General features: G+C 45.6%; 1 protein-coding gene across 4 annotated transcripts in view; it reads right to left on the bottom strand.

Moving 5' to 3' along the window:
* The window catches only part of tiam2a (TIAM Rac1 associated GEF 2a), a 76,753-nt gene that overhangs the window by 18,836 nt on the left and 39,583 nt on the right, over positions 1–18,334 (bottom strand). For 3 of the 4 annotated variants that reach the window (XM_076299335.1, XM_076299333.1, XM_076299334.1), the window contains exons 5-15: positions 17,621–17,793; positions 16,167–16,391; positions 12,925–13,110; positions 12,426–12,572; positions 9,667–9,723; positions 6,438–6,605; positions 5,383–5,487; positions 5,136–5,214; positions 4,766–4,855; positions 4,407–4,628; positions 488–591 (exon numbers count right to left, since the gene is read on the bottom strand). In XM_076299335.1, coding sequence (XP_076155450.1) covers positions 488–591; positions 4,407–4,628; positions 4,766–4,855; positions 5,136–5,214; positions 5,383–5,487; positions 6,438–6,605; positions 9,667–9,723; positions 12,426–12,572; positions 12,925–13,110; positions 16,167–16,391; positions 17,621–17,793 — 1,556 coding nt within the window. Of the gene's footprint in view, positions 1–487; positions 592–3,423; positions 3,523–4,406; positions 4,629–4,765; positions 4,856–5,135; positions 5,215–5,382; positions 5,488–6,437; positions 6,606–9,666; positions 9,724–12,425; positions 12,573–12,924; positions 13,111–16,166; positions 16,392–17,620; positions 17,794–18,334 lie in introns of those variants that run through there. The other variant, XM_076299336.1, reaches the window with a different exon arrangement.

Consider the following 18,334-nt stretch of genomic DNA (forward strand, 5'->3'; position numbering starts at 1 on the left):
TGGCAGAGTCCTGATAATTACCCTGTAACCTATGGCCAGCCCACTTTCACACAACCAACAGCTTGTTTACATTACACGTTAACACGAGCTCATTTGGACCGAATTCCCATGGCATTGTGGTTGGGAGGCAAGCTAAAAAGGATTAAGACCATAATGTTCGCTGCCAGCCTTTGGCCATCACCCTGTCTCCTGGCAGGTAGTCTGCACACCAGACTCCACGGCTCGGATTAACAGGGCCAGGCTACACCACGCACGTAACTGAAGCATTCCGTTCACAGACTGAGCGAATGCTGCAACAATTCGACCTCTACCACAATCAATGGCACTGGCTACACCAGACGTGATAGTGACGCGTATATTCAAAAGAGTTTGAAGATGCCTTCCAAAACGAATCTTACGGCCGGCGAACGGTACGGAGCGCTTCAGCTGTGCACCCGGTGTAGTCCGGCTACTACTCGCGAGTTAGACCAGCTGCTGGGACTCTTACCTTGCTGTGCTGCACTGGCTGGTGACTGCGGCGCCGATGGTGCAGACCATTCTCCAGACTGGGCTCTAGCAGCGTGCCGGGGCCCTCCTGCACCGTGGACACATCTGAGGAGGGAGAGAAGGAGAGAGAGAGGGAGAAAGAGAGTTAGTGTTAGAGCTAATGTTACTCCAAATATAGAGTTAGAGTTAGAGCTAGTGTTACTCCACGTATTTCCCAAATCCTTCCTCACAAGACCACCATGTAATGTCAGATTTAGGTCTCACTTGAATCAGCTCTATTTCAGAGATGCCCAAAGTCATGATAATCATAATAAGCTACAGAACTGGCACAGCGTGCTACTGACAGAGAAAAGATACGCAATTCTCTGGGTGTCTTAGGAAACTGTTCACTACATGACTTGTCAAAATAACACCAGTAATGTTTTACCAGTCATATTAGAAGTCAGAGTCGCTCAAAAGCGGCGGAGAGGATGTTTTGTGAAGTGAACTCCGTGGGGTTTGTGCCTCTGCAGTAGCATGGCGTGGCATGTAAAAAAATGGTGCAGTGTGCCGCTCCCCCCCCCCCCCCCGCCATAAATCCTGAACAGAGGAAACCCACCACGGGGGAAGCCACAAAAATCACAGCCTCGCTCGCCAACTCCCACCTGCATGCACAGGGACGCGGAATCAACCTACACAGACGGGCGGTGGCGATAGAGTATGGTCTGCACACCATGCTAGGAAAACTGCAGTAAGCCAGAGGGAATGCCAGGGTAAACACTGGCTGCACCGTGGACTGCTTCTGCAGTTTATATATATATATATATATATATATATATATATATATATATACACACATTGTCTCCCCCACAATGTTTCTAAAATCCAGTGTGGGTAGAACTGTGATGCTCTGGTGGAGGACTTGTCCTATTTGTCAACCAATATGAATTTTTGTCATTTTCAAGAAAATTGCTTTCTGAAAAACAGCCCTTAAAGAGTGGGAGGGAAAGATGGGGAAAGCGAGAGCGAGGGAGAGAGAGAGAGAGAGAGAGAAAGAGAGAGAGAGAGAGAGAGAGAGAGAGAACAATCTGGTCTTATCATGCACCTGACTGAACTGGACTAAGAACAGATTTGATTAGACTAACTGGTGAGCATGCTGTAGACGTTCAAAGCCAAGGGAAAGCAGCAAAACAAATTCACTACCGTAGACACCGACGATTTTTTAATCTATTCCATTAATTCACTTAGGCAGCATTATGGGAGCCATGCAGGAAAGCAGGAAAAGGCTGAAAAACTAACTGCCAGCAAATCATGCTCCCTATTCAATTTCTGCCGTGAGTGCTAAACTCCTCTCAAACTGTTTGAAGCTTTAGGGAGACCATAGTTTCATTACAACGCTGGGATTGGATCAGAGATGTAAATTAATTATTTGGCACAGATGCTGACGCATTTCCCCACTTAGTCTGACTTCTGAGTTTTTCAATATAACCTCATTGAAATACAAAAGAAGAGCAATGCAATGCAATGCAAAGAGAATGTGAAAGAAAAGGAACAGTGAGTAGGATAGCAATACAGATAGACAGACAGACAAATACTTTAGATAGAGATAAGATAAGAGAGAGAAAGAGAGAGAGAGAGAGACAGAGAGAGAGAGAAACAGACAGAGAGAGAGAGGGAGAGAGAGACAGAGAGCGACAGAGAGAGAGAGAACAACCAAAGACAGAGCTGTTAACACAAATTTTGACGTTTCAGCTGAAAAAGACCTCAAAGTTCAAGCACTGTTGAGAAGGGGGACTATAAATAGAACGCGGCCCCTCAGGAGTCTCTTTTGGAACACATCACACAATGTTTTGCAGCTAAAGTGAGCCCGCAGCAGGAGTGATTTCATTAGCTGGAGCTGTGGTGTGCCAGGCGGGCATCCGCCAGGAGCCGGGGCCTGCCAGTGCCTGGGATCAGCGGGGCTCGTGCCACTCGCGCCCCTGACCAGAGCAGCTGACACAGCTCGCCCTCTACAGGCACGTGCGGGGAACTACCACTGCTGAGGCAAAAAAAAAAAAAAAAAAAGGATGCTGCTGCAGCAGAGCCACTGGACACACAGCTGCTCACTGCACACATCCGGTGTATGCAAGGCCAGTGTACAAAGGCACCCAACAGTACAGCCGAGCCTGCTGATCAGGAAAACAGAGAAGAGGGAAAAGTGCTGTCGCAAAAAAAAGCTATGTTTGCAGTATTTTAACATCAAGCTGTAATAACGTTACTAAGCTACAGTGCTTATTTAGAATGAAACCCCTAACAAACTGAACTGTCAAATTCATTTGGCAGAGCATAAGCTGCTGCTAATAGTGCTCTGAAGTGTTACACAAAGTGGCAAAGTAGCAGATTCCTGTGCTATAACTGCCTGTGGAGGGTTAGCACTGTGGTGCTGACATGCTTCCCATCTTGGCCAGAGGTCAACCCTATTAGACCACGTGTGCCTGAGCAACCGGGTTCAGACACTGAAGCTTTTTTTTTAATGTCTCCTTTTCTACGTACCCTGTTGTTTTGACATTCAATCTACAGTCTCCTGTGTTTTCTTACAAAAATGGCCCACAATTAGTCGCTGTCTGACTCACACATCATGCCTCCCACAACCTGCTCTCAGACTCGGCGTTGTCTGTACAGATAGCACAACTTGGAAGTAGGTGGGAAGGAAAATTAACCTTACATGTAAATTATGTAAATTATTTGCTATGATTTGAAAAAGAAAAGTTTAGCACAAATGTTTTATACCAGTTATTGCATTTACATTAATCTTAAATCTGCCTTCAAATACTTCTGTCACACACATACAAAATGTTGGGAAATAGATTAATATTATTTATATAATATTTAATAAAATATATAATATATATTTTTAAAACATTCCTAATAGTAGTGCTGGATACAATACTGAACCACTTACATACATGCCATTCTTACCTTCTAGTTGTCGGCAACAGAGTTCATTTCATGTAATACATTCAAGTCTCTCTGCAGTTATGCTACAACAAGCTATATGAGCCACTATTAACAACTGAACTTAACTAGTCTTTGTGTGCTATGACCTGCTGGGTAAGCTATTGCTGCAGGGGTATATGCCTCAATTTACATGTTCGAAAAAAAAATTTAAGTTCCTCAAAATACACTTGTTCCCTCCCATTACTGTATGCTGGTGTTGAGGAAACAGATCAGTGAGGTTGCAAACAGTCACCACATAGCTTCGCTAGAAGTTGTCCGTGGCTGTGACCAGAACCACTGTCTGTTAAAAAAAAAACATCTATGCATGCACTTACACGGATATACAGTAAGCAATTTTTGTGAGGATTCTGAACCATAGGCAGTAAAGTTTCCTATTGTTTTAACCTTTAGAGACACGCTTACAGTTCACACAAACCAGTGTGTGACCGTGGCTCTTACAGTACATAGCTGCGTCTAGTGTGAGGGCTAGGCCAAGCATGCACAGCCACACACACCCTCACACACACCCTCACACACACACACTCTGTCAACTCTCATGGTGTGATACAGCTTACGATGAGTAGTAGCGTTTCTGAAGAAGAGTGTGACCTTCACACACTGAGCCATCTGTCCCCAATTCCAGTTAGCGTCAACCTCAAAATGAGTGCAAAGCTCCTCATTTATCTGCGGTGTATGAGAAAACCGGCCTTAATGAGGCAAAACGTCCTTTCCGCGGAATGGGATGTGTGCACCCACACACGTTGGGACTCAATGCCATGGTAATTGAGTAAGCTGCTAATCTGCTGCGCCGATCCACCTGATATCTCATTTGGATGCGTTGACGTCAAGACCCTGAGTTGATTATGTGATGGCTGTTCATGTGAGTTTGTTTGTGTGTGTGTGTGGTGGGGGTGTGTGAGGGAGGCGAGGGGTGAAGAGGAGCTGTGTGCTTTGTGCTGTCTGACCTGTGGAGGACTTGGCTCTGGGAGGTTTCTGCAGGGTGTTCTGAGCGTGGGAGGGGTTAAGTGAGAGGGTGGTGTCATCAGGGAAGCGTCTGTGGGATGGGGGGTCACGCCGCAGGGTGAGCTGCAACGTGTGCTCGGCAAAGAGCTTCTGGATCAGACTCAGGTCCAGGGACGACACCGCGCGACCATTCAGGACCAGGATCTCATCTCCAGGCCTCAGGCCTAAGAAAAGCACAAAGGTGCAACACAGTAAGCAGTGTGTCCATAGAAATGTTAACTGAGGATTCCAGTCAGTGGCCGAGAATGACCTCCAATTGGTTAGTAGTGAAAGCAAAACAAGGACATCCGTGAAACACTACCTTCACCAAAGGCTAGTCCATCAGGGAGCACCTCACTGACAAAGATTCGGCTATTGCTGAGGACGTCGACGTGCCCAGTCACTGCAAAACCTACATGGGGCATCAAACAAAGAACATCAGCTGAGTTCGCACACGACTCCAAAGTGACCCCTTAACACTAGAACTACCAATCATTTTGACCGTTGGAATTTAAACTCAAATATTCACCAGCAGAACTATTTTTATTTTTTTAAGAAAGTAATTTTTTGAAAAAAAAAAAAAAAAAAAATTAGCCGTCAGTTTAGACCCGTCACAGCCGCTCTAGTGAAACAAATGTCAAAACAGGACCCCCCCCCCCCCTTGCTAATGCTAGAGCGCCGAAGGGACTCACCATAGTCTGCCGTGCTGCTGGGTCTAGTCATGTGCAGAGTGAATACATTCAGGGGACAGACCTCCAACTCCTCATACACCTGTAACAGACAATATAACATTCACTCAGACCTGCTCTTCAGAGTCAGTGGAGCCACATGTCCAATTCAGGTCATAGGGTCAGGTCAGGTCACTTCACAGTCTAATCACTAAATCAGGTTACACGTCTGCAACAAAGAATAAGCCATACACCAAAGAGGGTTCCATACCAGGTCTTGCAGCAGCTCGTCTGGTTCGGGCACACACACCTCCACACACTGCCCCACGCACCTCCGCAGTCGCAGGAAGTGCAGGCTGGGCTCCAAGTGCTTGGCCTGTGGCAGTGAGAAATATGTCAGCGCTGTGCCAGTGTGATAGATCAACAAGAGTGATCTTAACCTGCTCAGAGATCATCGTCTGTTCAGGGCTAGTTGACACAGGAAGTGACAGAGGAAGTTTTTCATTCTACTTAATGCAAGTGCTCTGACAAAGACCAGGTCAGGGCAGTGACCAACACACCAGAGAGGTGAGGTGTGTGTGTGTGTGTGTGTGTGTGTGTGTGAGCTGTACAGCTCAAAGTGTGAAAGATGGCTGGAAATTTCACACTTCACACCGTGTCACAAGTGCAACACAATCCACACAAACACCAGGACATGGCAAGTGACAGAGGGAGCACCTGTGTGTCATCTATTCTAGCAATTCACACTTTATGAGCCGCTATATTAAAGTGTTGGACAACGCCTCAGACCAGGCAAGGTTCAAGCGTGCCATGTGCCTGGCAACCATATAGCAACAGACATTCATCCAAATAGCAACACACATAAAATGCTTTTAGTGGGGAAAAGGCCTTATTAGACCTGTGATTAGCACATCAAATTTCAACAGTACATCTTTGCATTGGAGAGGGATAAGCTAAAAAATATATTTCAGTTCATAAATGTATTTTTGTTAAGTTTCCCTTGTCCTTTTCTTCTTGCTCCAAATCCAAAGTGAGTGTGGATGGGTTGACTGGCCCTAATCTGTCCCCTGCTAAATCTGCACCCACAAGACTGGAAACAGTCAATCGCTCAAACCACAAATCATGCACTAATTCTGCCATTTTCATTCTCTCTCTCTCCAGTCTATCCAGAGAGATGGCAGGGATTTGTCATTTCCTTCTGCCTCCGTGATCCATATTCTCCTTAGAGCCGCCAGCCTGCGGCTCCCACCCACACAGGCACCATCTCTCAGCTGGGCAGGAAGGTCACTCAGGCACAATCACTTTTATTACGCCCACTTCCAGTACCTTGCAGGCCAAAGAGAGGGCGTCCGCCACCATGTGATCTTGTCTCAAAGGCAGCGTGACCGCCTGGTTGTCCGGCATATAAATACAGGACTGGCTTTCACCGCCGTCATTCCAGTGGCCGCCTTCAGGTGGTGCTATGGAGTAGAGGTTGGCCAGGCTGTCCAGTCTCTACAGCCAGGCAAACGAGGGAGTGAGGGACAGAAAGAGAAAGAGAGGAAATGGAGAGAAAGAGAGAAAAGGGGAGAGAACATATAAATCAAAAATCAATATGCTTCCATTAGGCCAATGTAAAAATTGGCAATGCCTCAATCTGCAAAGCGAGTTGTGGCCCAACAGGCCACTGGGAAATGATTTGACAAGGTGGGCCATGTCGTTTCATCGTATGGTGATTATAATGATGGTGTAGTGGGTAATGATTGTATGGAAATTGGCAGTGCTGCTCGCACATGCTCAGCTCTGTGGAACATCTGCACAGATGCCGTTTTTCATCATCATAACTGGCACCCAGTCTCATACGCACTGGTATTTATAGATTCAACACACACATGACTTATATAAAGACATCAAGCGGTAGGCTGATCTTTGTTGCATGACTTCAACTGTCAGGCATTCTTCTTTGTCTAGTCAGTATGTTTGTTGGTGATGAGAACATACCACTGAGTGTCAGTTACAAGCTTGCATATGACTATGTAAGCATTTCAAAAAGTACACTTACTCCGTATGTAACCCATGGCTAAAAATGAAGAATTTTCAACAGACTCTAAGTAAATAAAAAAAAAACATTTTTTTCCATGTAGTCAATATAAACACTGAACACCCATATATTAAGCTGTTGCTAAGGGCTGAGTGGTGTATGGAGACTGAGAGTCTTTCATACAGTCATGAATGTTTGTTAACAAACACTTGCTATTGCTTTCTCCAGAAATAAAAAAATAACACATCACTTTGACCACATTTTATGGGAAATGGCTTGCCACACTGAAAATAAAAATAAACAATCTGACTTCACCTTCACGCCCATTTGGGAAAAATTACCAGTAGAAAATAAGGCACCAAAACAGAGCTCTGTATTGTTCCAGCCCGAGTGAGACAGCGGTGTTTTTGGACGTTAGCGAACAGAGAGTACTCTCTCCTGGGCACTCCTGTCCACAGTGTGGGCACTCACCACGGGCCCTGAGCTCATGGTGATTCTTTGGGGAGGAAAAACATTTTCCAGGGGGGCGGACGGTTGCATAACTGCATCACCTTCTGTCCAGACATGATGGTGTGAGAGGAGAGGAGAGGAAAGGGGGTGGAGGGGAGTGGGAGTCTGTAGCCACTGGTGACCAGTCTGCCTCTTTCTCTCTCTCCCCACTTATTCAGCAGCTGAGTAACTGTGTACTCATTCATTCAGACACGGCAACGGAGCGGCAAGTGCTCGGTCAACTTTCCACATGCGCAGCCAAGGTTGTCCACAGACCAATGCCCTCTGTGTGCAAGGATGTGTGTGTGTGTGTGTGTGTGTGTGTGTGTGTGTGTGTGTGTGTGTCTGAGCCTTTTCTTTTGTACAGTTAAGTGCACGTGTGTATGTGTGTGTGTGTGTGTGTGTGTGTGTGTGTGTGTGTGTGTGTGTGTGTGTGTGTGTGTGTGTGTGTGTGTGTGTGTGTGTCTCAGCCTTCTCTTTTGTAAAGTTAAGTGCATGTGTGTATGTGTATGTGTGTGTGTGTGTGTGTGTGTGTGTGTGTGTGTGTGTGTGTGTGTGTGTGTGTGTGTGTGTGTATGAAAACAAAACCCTGTGCTTCAGACTTTCCCCTATACAGAGGAAATAATTTATTTACCATCCTCCGCCCAGAGCCTTCTAAAGATGGAACCAAGTTGAGCAGGCACACGGTCAGGAGTACCCACTTTACAGAACCACTCTTTTTAGCCGGTCTCCCAGCAACGCTCCAATATTCAAATAAACACCCACAGTCAAAACATCTCAACCTTGCCTTTTCAGGGAAAAGATTGACACAGCATTTCACCTTCTGAACCATCACATATCATGACTTTATCTTAATGTGTTTTGAATGTGTGCTGTTGCTGTCAACAGTGTATATTTGCTGATAAATAATTCTGTGTGACTCAATGAAATACGTTAGGCATGAACTCAGCCCAACCGTGTAAAAGGCTAGAGTCCTTGAGTCTCCTCCATTATAAAGAACAGAGTGTGCTCTGCCAAACCGGCTGAGACAGACTGTTGAGTCTTCCGGGTGGTGCTTGTGCGTTGACAAAGTAACTTTTCAAAGAAATACAGGGGGGACATTCACTGGTCAGCAGCGGAAGCCACTGGCCATGGGCACCACCTCCACGTCCAGCCGTTTAGGCTGCCAGGACTCAAAGAGGAGTGCGGAACCTCTGCGGAGGTTCTACGTTTCGGTTCTTAAGCACGTGCTCCTCCAGGACGACTTTCAAAAGACAAAAGTAAAAAAAAGGGATTAGATGTGAAATGACAACTCAAAATGAGCGCTGGGCTTAGAGCGCATCTGTGTCTTTTCTGCAGAAGAGAAGGACAAAAACAGAACTGATTTCATGTGACAGTCTCCAGGGACAGTGACTTCCCGACAAAAAAAAAAAAAAAAAAAAAAAAAAAGCAAAGCTTTCAGAAGACGGCCATGTTGCCACCACGAGAACAAGCGTACAATACAGACGCGGCAGGGCCCACAAAGAGACACTCAGGCGCCCTCCTGGGGAAAGGCATCTCTGCGCTTTATTTTGGCAACTTCGCACTCTCGTCTCGTCTGTGTAGTTGTTCTGTTAGGGGACTTACAGTGGACACATTCAACTTCACAGCCCGGTTCAATGCTGGCCATTGTGCAAGGGCCCAGAACTAATGGTGAGACTATTCGGGCGGATATCCTGTCCTCTGAAATACCGCATTGTAACTAAGGCTGCCACGAATGAGGAACTTGCGTGCGGGAACTATCTTATGTAAAAAGTACAAATTTGCAAATATGCTTCAAAGCAGCTGAATAGAGAGATTCAGTAGAATTTTATAGATATTTCCTATTTCCTTTTGCTGATTTCAAGCCTGGGTCTATGATTGTCCCATTCAATATCAAAATTCAGTAGAGTTTCATAGATAGCGATATTTTCTTCTGTTGATTTCAAGGCTGGGAACTGAGCCATCTCTGATTCTCCCATTTGATAAACAGCATCTGGGACATGTCAGAAAAGATGCTGACTCCAACATAAGCACACGTTTACTCACCTCCGAACTGTACGGTGGGAGATAGTTCACTTGCGTCTCCGTCTCACTCTCGAAGAGCTAGAAGAGATGAACAGATAGATAGAGAGAGAAACAGCTTCATTAAAATTGTTTCTCATTTACTAGTTGACCAGTGGCAATGTTCATGTTAACCATCTCCAAAAGGAGCCTTTTTTTTTATTTGATCAAACAACTTCACTCGGCAAGAGCTGTTTGCTGTGATACTATTTCCATCCTGGCTGGAACCTTTGAGGTTTTTGCTGCAAGTAATAGGCACTGCGGTAAAGCTTGAATTCAGATGAAAGGGGGAAGTGTGTCTACTGTGGGTGGAGAGGTGGATGGGGTTGCTTCTCCTGCCCCCCCCCCCTCTCTCTCTCTCTCTCTCTCTCTCTCTCTCTCTCTCTCTCTCTCTCTCTCTCTCTCTCTCTCTCTCTCTCTCTCTCTCTCTCTCTCTCTCCCCTCTGCCTTCTGTTTTGCCTCAGACTGTTGTGGCAGGTAGCGTTTTTCAGCCCTATCAGCCGTCTGGCAGGAATGACTAAGTGAACAGGTTCTCTGAGTCAGAGCAAGGCTGAAAGAGGGCTTCACCATGCTGAAAGACCCCATACTTGCAGAGTTCCAACTGGCTATAGCGGGTCACTGATTTGACTCTGAAAATGAATGTAGATGAGTGGGTTGCTGGGAGAGATCTAGTCTCTTTTCAACTCAGCAGCTAACAGAGAGAAGTCAAGCCGATGGACGCTAGCAAAATGTAAAACAAAAAATTGCTGTCATCACTGATGCTTATTTACTGTATTAGACTGTGCAAGAATCAATGTAAGGGTGTAGGTCAAAAGGTACATGAGAACAAAACACGTTTATGTTTTCAAGTGATTATCCACTACATCCATTAGCATCTTATTAAATGAATAAATGAAAATCTAAATGTTAAGTTCCCACAGCAAAGCTGAGTGCTTTTAGAAACTCTGGGGGGACTGCTCGCTACAAAGCCCAGGCAATTTGCTGGGGAGTGTGCTGTGCCCTGTGAGCTTACGGGAGTTTGTGAGTAATGCCAGATTAGATTGCTGGAGACAGGGAGAGCTCAAGCACAGTCGCTCCATTGCAGAGTTTAAGTGAGAGATTTCGGTGGAGGGCATGGATGGTTACTTGGCCTGTTTAGGGGGACGTCTGTAACTCTATACCCCGCGATCACAGTCAACCTGAACCCATCTACGCAGAGGACAGCGAGAGTAACGGTCAAGCACTTCACGCTTCCATGCCTCCTCACTTTATCGTCTGTGTCGTGGCTTGATGGTCTATTTCTAGTTAATCTCTTCTCATCCCCCCATTTGATCTAGCTATCTCACATGCGTGAGGACAGTTGACCGGAGGAGGGATTGAAAAAAAAAAAAAGACGATCCAAGAGAAAGGAATTCTGCTTGGTTACGGGGTCCGCTGAGGGCAATTAAACATCCCCTTTAAAAAAAAAAAAAAAAAAAAAGGCTGCTATCACAAAGGAGAAACAACGACTCAACACCTTTGACTCAGCACCTAATGTCTCCAAAAACGTGAGACCCATTTTAATATTTAGCAACCAGCGCAGGGCCCTTACATGAACCATCTGTTTGTTGCCGGAGGGCATGGTACAGCATTCTGCAATCTACCACATATGGCTTTTAATAATTCACAGCACATTTGTGTGCACTCTCCCTGCTCCTCTCCTCTCACACCTCAGCCGTCTGCGCTGCCAAAAGCAGAATTGGGTCTCATTAGGCAAGCCGGCTGCAGCTCCCGTTACATGACACTTGTCAAAGCTGGGGAGGGACATGAGGGGGGTGGTGGTGGTGGTGGTGGTGGAGGGGGGGTATTTTGGGACTGTCCTGCCTTGCTAAGGGGGAAGGGGGAAGGGAGGGGCACCTGATGGCAATGGTGTGCTGTCATCCAACTGTGAGGTCAGGCTAGCGCCAACAGGTCAACAGATACAAACAATGAACTGTGGTCTAGAAATGACGTCCAGCTGAGTTGTTAGAGCTCTCCTGTAAATATTTAAAATTCTGGCACCACCATGTGGTAATGTGATTTAAAAAAAAAATGCATTCAAACATCAAAAAAATCAACGTTATCTTAATTGACTTAATCCAACAAAACAAAATTTTCAACAGCAAGTGGTTTAATCACACTCTCAAGATCACGAGGTTAGCTCCACTGAAACTGAAAACAATTAACTGCTCGTCATAATGACAAGATTGATTTCACTTCTAAATGGACAAGACAAAGAATAGTTGCCGTAATGGCACAAAACAGTGCAGAGACAGAGGAGTGATGAATTACAGTTTGAGTCAATGACAATGAAGGTGGAAACCACTCTTAACAACTTAACAGCGTCAGCGCCTCTGGCCTTTGGACACGGGCAACAGATAGATATTTTTGATGTCTGTAAAAAGAGCACAGCATCTTTCCTGAGGAGTTTTTCTAGAGCGGGAAGCGGAGGGGAGGAACGGGGACACATACATAAATAACGGCTCCACTCAAGGCAATAATTACCATCTAGAGAGAAGACACAGAAGGCTGTAATTTGCACCTGGGTATGGAATTTTCCTCTGAACAGGAGAGATGATTTCACATCAGACCCCATATGGTGCATCCACCAGACAGGGATCCATTCAACACCTCTGTAGCACTGGAGAAATGCTCTCCCCCAGGCAGTAGTTTAACTCTTTCATACCCTACTGCAGAGATACCGACTCCCTCCCTGAGTTAATGCAGCAGACTACAGCTAAATGTACCTGAGAGGCCGAGGGTCTTTTCTCGCGCCCCCGTCTGGTGAGGTTGTCCAGGCCCTTGAGCGAGGAGAAGATTCCTCGTTTGCTCCGTCCTCTCTGGGAGACCGACAGGGAGCGCTTCCGTAACGTGGCCTCATCTCTAGAACAGATCTGAAAATAGGTATAAAAGAACACAACCATGATCAAAACACATTATACCAAGATACTGAAACCTTCAACACTGACCCTTACAAAAAAGAAGTTTATGGAAATGCACTGTTAGTATACTTATTATTCTAAAAATAAGTAAGTATACATAGGCCTATAGTTTACTTTTTGTGCACTGACCAGAGATATACTAAATTGATTTATACTTAAGATTACTTTTTTTGGGTAAGGGTAGGTATAGCTTTTTGTGTACTGACCAGAGATATACTAAATTTATTTATACTGAAGTATACTTTTTTGGTAAGAGTAGGTATAGCTTTTTGTGTACTAATCAGAGATTTTTGTGCATACTGACCAGTGCATGGAAGGAGGACACAGAAAAGATTCCGAGGCGGCCCAGAGCTGCTTTGGAAGGGCGGCTGGCAGTGGCCAGGAGACTCTTGGGATTGGGCAACTCTCCGCCCTGCAAACTGGCCAAGTAACAGCGCATGCGGAAGAGGTCCATGTTGAAGCGCTCCAAGTTCTGCTCCCACTGCTGAATCTGTGAGAGAGGTGGGGATGGAACAAGCAGATAAATGTATGTGGAAGACATAAGTAGAAACTACAGCACTGCCTTCCTTCCGCAAGCATTACAATAGGGTAAGAAAAAACGTTGAACACAAAATAAAGGCAACTGATTCTAGGATGATGAAGCTGGAGTGTGTGTGTGTGTATAGGTTAGTGTGAACCAAAATAACATTTAATTGAGAAGGGGGGGGGGGGACATTCCAGGGAGGCATAATTACTTGAGGGGGTAAGGAGGGCTTGATCTGGTGCTGAGGGGGAAAGGCAGGTGGGTAGGTGGTTGGGATGAGAGCTGCTGCTCTGACTGGGGAAGAGCAGAGGGGGAGCTTATGGCTAATCCTCACATCGGAGTCAGCCCAGCCAATAAAAAGTCATCATGGGGTGGGGGTGGCTGGGCTGACTCCGATGATCACCCCCCCCCCCCCCCCATAGAAACAACACAGCACTCCAAAAGACACACACACAAAAAAAACGCAAAAAAAAGTACAGTGCTTGTTCACACAATGTTTACAGCGGGAAGATGCTAATTTGTTTGCTGACTGGGGGGATTCTTAAATGAGACTGCATCCGAGTTCTGCTCTCCCTCTGTGCTGCTTGCTTAAATGGGCCTCATCTGCAAAGAAAAGCCATTCACTTCATAAAACAGTGTGAGTCTCTCTTGTAAAGATAAAACGCAAATTCACAGGATTCTTCCGGACCGACATAAGCACTCTTCTACACAATGATGAGGTTACATTACCCCATTAATACCTCGACTGGGGAGCCCGCTCTGTTCCCTGTCACTTTGTAGGGTCAAAAAAGCCGTTTTAATGTGATGATTAGACCAGACTCCTGCATGCTCAGGGTGAGATAGCTCACGGGAACCGGTGTGGCCCTCATTAAGGCTTTACAGAGGCCCTGTGCTTTGGTAAATCCAATCAGCTGACCCGCGCATCACAATGGGAGCCTGGGCCGCCTACAAAAGGGATCTCCTGGGGGACTCTGCCCGAGACAGAAGGCCTTTATCAGAGAGCTGGCATTAAGGTGTCAGCCAAAGGGATTCATCTCCCTCCCAAAGAAGAGGCGGATTAGGTTCGATACTCAGCTCAGGACAATTAAAGGCTGCACCACCATTTCCAAACCTTTGAAGCTCGGCGTCCCATGAGTATTGCAAATGCAATGAGTTCTCAGACACGGGGCGAGAAGAATGCGCTCAGGTATAAGCAAAAACAATGCATCCGCAGTCAATTAACCGACAGAAAACTGCTTGAAATGCCATTTTGGGCATGGTAATTTATGAACAAAACAGGGCACACTCATTAACATTATTATACGCAGGAACCTTCCCGAGCGAATGCCTGTAGCGCTACATAATGGTGCGCTGTGCTCCTGAACCGAGCACAGAATCGGGCAGAACACAATGCAACCCCTTTCCACTGGATACTGGCACCCCGGCCGCCTCGTGGGCAGGGAAAGCACTGGTGGAGTCACCACATATTGGACCCATCTGGCCTCTGTACTGTGCTATTTAGTCACATTTCCAGTCCCATTAAAAGAAGGCTGGAATGTGCCTTTTCCTTTCAGATAGCCCGTGCCTTTCATTTGTCTTTCAGGCATCTGCCCTCCATTTCATCTTAAAGGCACACGCTTAATTGTTGTAAATGACAAACAACCACCAATTCCTTTTGAAGGTTGGGGCATGAAGCCTTGAGTATGCCCGGCTGGCACTGATTTCAGGGGGGGGGGGGACATCAAAGAAAAGAAAGCTTGGGAGGTAGAGGACACTTTGCCCCCACCTCCTAGCCCCACTGCCTTCAAATCCATTCATCACCACGCCTGGTGCCCAGCCCCCACACCACTCCCTTGCTACCACATCATCCATCCGTTTTGTGGCACCCCTTCGACCCGCCCTACCCCCCTCCTGACCCCAGTATTGGCTCCAGACACTCCCGTCCAGCAGTGCCATGATTGTTAAAAAGAAACTGCAGGGGGGGATTGTCTGGGTGGAATGGCGAGAAAACAGCCTTGCTGACAGGTCAGATTGGCTGAATAGTCAGGGGGTAGATGAAATGCACTTACAGACTGCCTCATTGATATTCCTGTACCCAAATAAGGGCAAATCCTGCTCAATCAGGGCTGTCTGGGTCTTGCAACACAGGTCGATGTGTAGTGTTGGAGCTCCCCCATACACCACACTTTCATTGAATATGTGCACATTCTCAGCACGTCCTCAGCAAAGCCGATTACTACCAATTTATGGACTCACAGAAGAAATTCTGAAAATTAACAAGGTAGCATAAACTCTGAAGAAAGCAACTCCATTATAAAGATTATTGCTCTTAAAATGCACACGGTTTCCATTTCTCTCAGTTGGAGGAACTGCTTGGTCTGTGCTTCTAAAGTACTGGAATGTTTGCTGTGGGAGAACCTAACCCCCCTCCTTAATTACCCTACTATAAACTCAGGTTTATGAACTATGCTGTTACAGTCTCTGAGGTTGGAGTGAGGGGGTGATAGGGGGTGACCCCTAGTAATGCAGCGCAAGTTATTTAAGCTATTACACTCCTCTAACATGTGGGAAAGCGACCAAATGTGATGCCCTATGCAAGTCATATGGTGTCTTCTGCAAACTCTATACTGTGCCTATTACTAAATTGAACCAATGACTAGGCCACAACAGTCATTTGTCATTGTCCAAAGTTCTACATCTAATCCTGAATGCTGTTTGCATTGCAAAAAAGAGTTGAAATACAGACTGCTGTCTCTATGCGAAAGGTGCACAGAGACATCAATAGCTTCTCTATGCAGTTGCTGAGCCATGACAAAGAGTGAGAGCAGTATGCAAACAGCTTCCAAAACATGGCCTTGGAGTCAAATATTCACGCTTAGGCAAATCGCTATGCAAGCACCAGCGCCGAAAGTAGGTCATGTTGATTCAACGTGTTTTTGAAGAAGAGGTGACCTTGTGAAGGGGTCAAGCATTGGGTCTTTCGCCCTTAGGGGCACAGTGGACAGGCTTAATGAGATTCTTCTGAATGAGAGATGAGCGCTCACCTGGTTTTCGATGGCTCTCCTGTTCTTGGGATCGCTCACGATGGACAGCTGCAGCTCGGCCATTTTCCTCATCTTGCTGTCCATATCGATCTTCTGCAGGAGGCCGCGGATCTGGCCTCGGAGGAGCCGCAGGGTGTCCTCCTTTCCGTGGCGCTTGGCGAAGAGGGAGGCGCTGGCCGAGTGGATGGCCGTCACCCAGTTCTCGAGGTCGGTCTGGTTACTGGCCTGAGGTTGGGGAAAGACAGAGAGAGAGAGACAGAGAGAGAGAGAGAGAGAGAGAGAGAGAGAGAGAGAGAGAGAGAGAGAGAGAATGTTAATCTTGGATGCATATTTATGTTTGCTATATATTGCACTTCAAGCATTCTCTATGTAAACCTTATTTTTTAAATGTTCTGCTTTGGCAATGCAGAAATATTTGTCATGCTAATAAAACTCATTTGAATTGATAGAGAGAGAGAAAGAGAGAGAGAGGGAGACGGAGAAAGAGAGAGAAACAAAAGCTTAAATGAAAGCTTGAGCTAAATGGACGGCATTTCAGCAGAGGCTATGATGAGCTGGTCTGAAAGTCTGCGAGACTACAAGGCTTACTTTTGAAACCGGAGGTTGGATCTGACAAGTGTGACGTTCCCTAATCTAATCCAGTTACCTCTACAGAGACAGATCCTCCTATTCAGCCCAAATATACCATCAGAGAATGAGACCTTCCACTGGGACAGGACTTTTCACTTAGCTGCTTTTAATACGCAAAAGACTGGAATGCTCCTGACACTACTTTGACGGATGGCAGAAAATGAGTTCAGTTGAGAAAATTCTAATCATGAAAGTTGTCTATATCATGCAATGCATATAATCACACTATGCCATTTTTTTAAAGGAAGGAAAGAACTGCCCTGAACAAAAAGTACTACGTGTCACATACGTGTACATCCTCAAAAAACAACGTTTATGTGACCCTAAGGGAGAGGCAATAATTCAATAAACACCATTTTATAAACAATCTGGCATTTTATAAACAGCTTTCATCATGAAAACAAAGCTTGCAACTCATCACCAAAGAATGTACTGCTGACAAAGCAGGGAAGCCAAGCAGCCTTGGCACACAGACACACACCAAAGAAGAGAAATACACACACACACACACACTCACACACACACACTAACACACACACACACACACACAAACGTACACACACACACTGAAAAACAATTTCTGTTTCTAATTTTTTGGTAGATCATAAACACATTGCATGACAAGGAGCAGTGACAGCGTGACTAAAAAAAAAAACTTTCATGATGGTAAATATATGAAGCTAAAGAGAATAAACATTATGGCAGTTCTTTGAGATACCTACATTTCGGTTTTTATTCCCTTCCCCACTGTCAAATACAATGTAAATATTTAAAGACAGCTATCTACCTGAAGGTCTGGCATAGGGGAATGAACAATAACATACCTGGAAGAGGTAGACGTCACCGTAGGTGTTGCTGAGGCAAAACACGTTCTCTCTTTTGGGGTGTTCAGGTACAGCCTGGACAATGCTGTCCTCAGCTATCAAGGCATAGCGAGGGGACAAGTCCTGCTCAGAGGAGCTTTTACCGTAGGTCTCATAAAAGAGTAATGTACAGCCTGCAGTATGAGGAGAGGTGGAAAGGTAAGGAGGGATATAAAGGGAAAGAACAGTGAAAATGGGAACAGTTCAACAAAGACTTTCAAGTGCACTTATCATAAGAGCAATAATTCTTTGGTCTAATACTGCCAATCTGAGATGAAGCGCAGAGTACCTTTTTAGACCATACATAAAAATGACTGATAACATCTTTCCATATCTTTGTAAAGCTTTTTAAATACTGAGGCAATTTGAAAAGCCTTAAACGAGATGTGCTTTTACTGAGACCAGATTTATTTTGGGTTTTGTTTAGTTTAGGTTTATTTTGACAAATCCTGTGCCTCAATTTGCGACTTAAGAGTTGTGGAGAGTGATTATGGTATAGTAATAGTCTAGTCTCTAATCTAGTCTAGTCACTTTCTTGGTCTTTGCTGTCTTTGCGCTGTGGTCAGTAGCCAAACTGATAGACTCATTCACCATCATACCCAAACTCATAATCACTGGAGTGGAGGTCATTCGCCGTGAGATTATCCACTTAGGAATGTATAATACCCATAAGCA

The sequence above is a fragment of the Alosa pseudoharengus genome, unplaced genomic scaffold (genome assembly GCF_046254945.1).
Source record: "Alosa pseudoharengus isolate Yale_2024_CS ecotype anadromous, Long Island Sound unplaced genomic scaffold, YU_APseudo_1.1 YU_APseudo_1.1_scf_22, whole genome shotgun sequence".
Lineage (NCBI taxonomy): Eukaryota > Metazoa > Chordata > Actinopteri > Clupeiformes > Clupeidae > Alosa > Alosa pseudoharengus.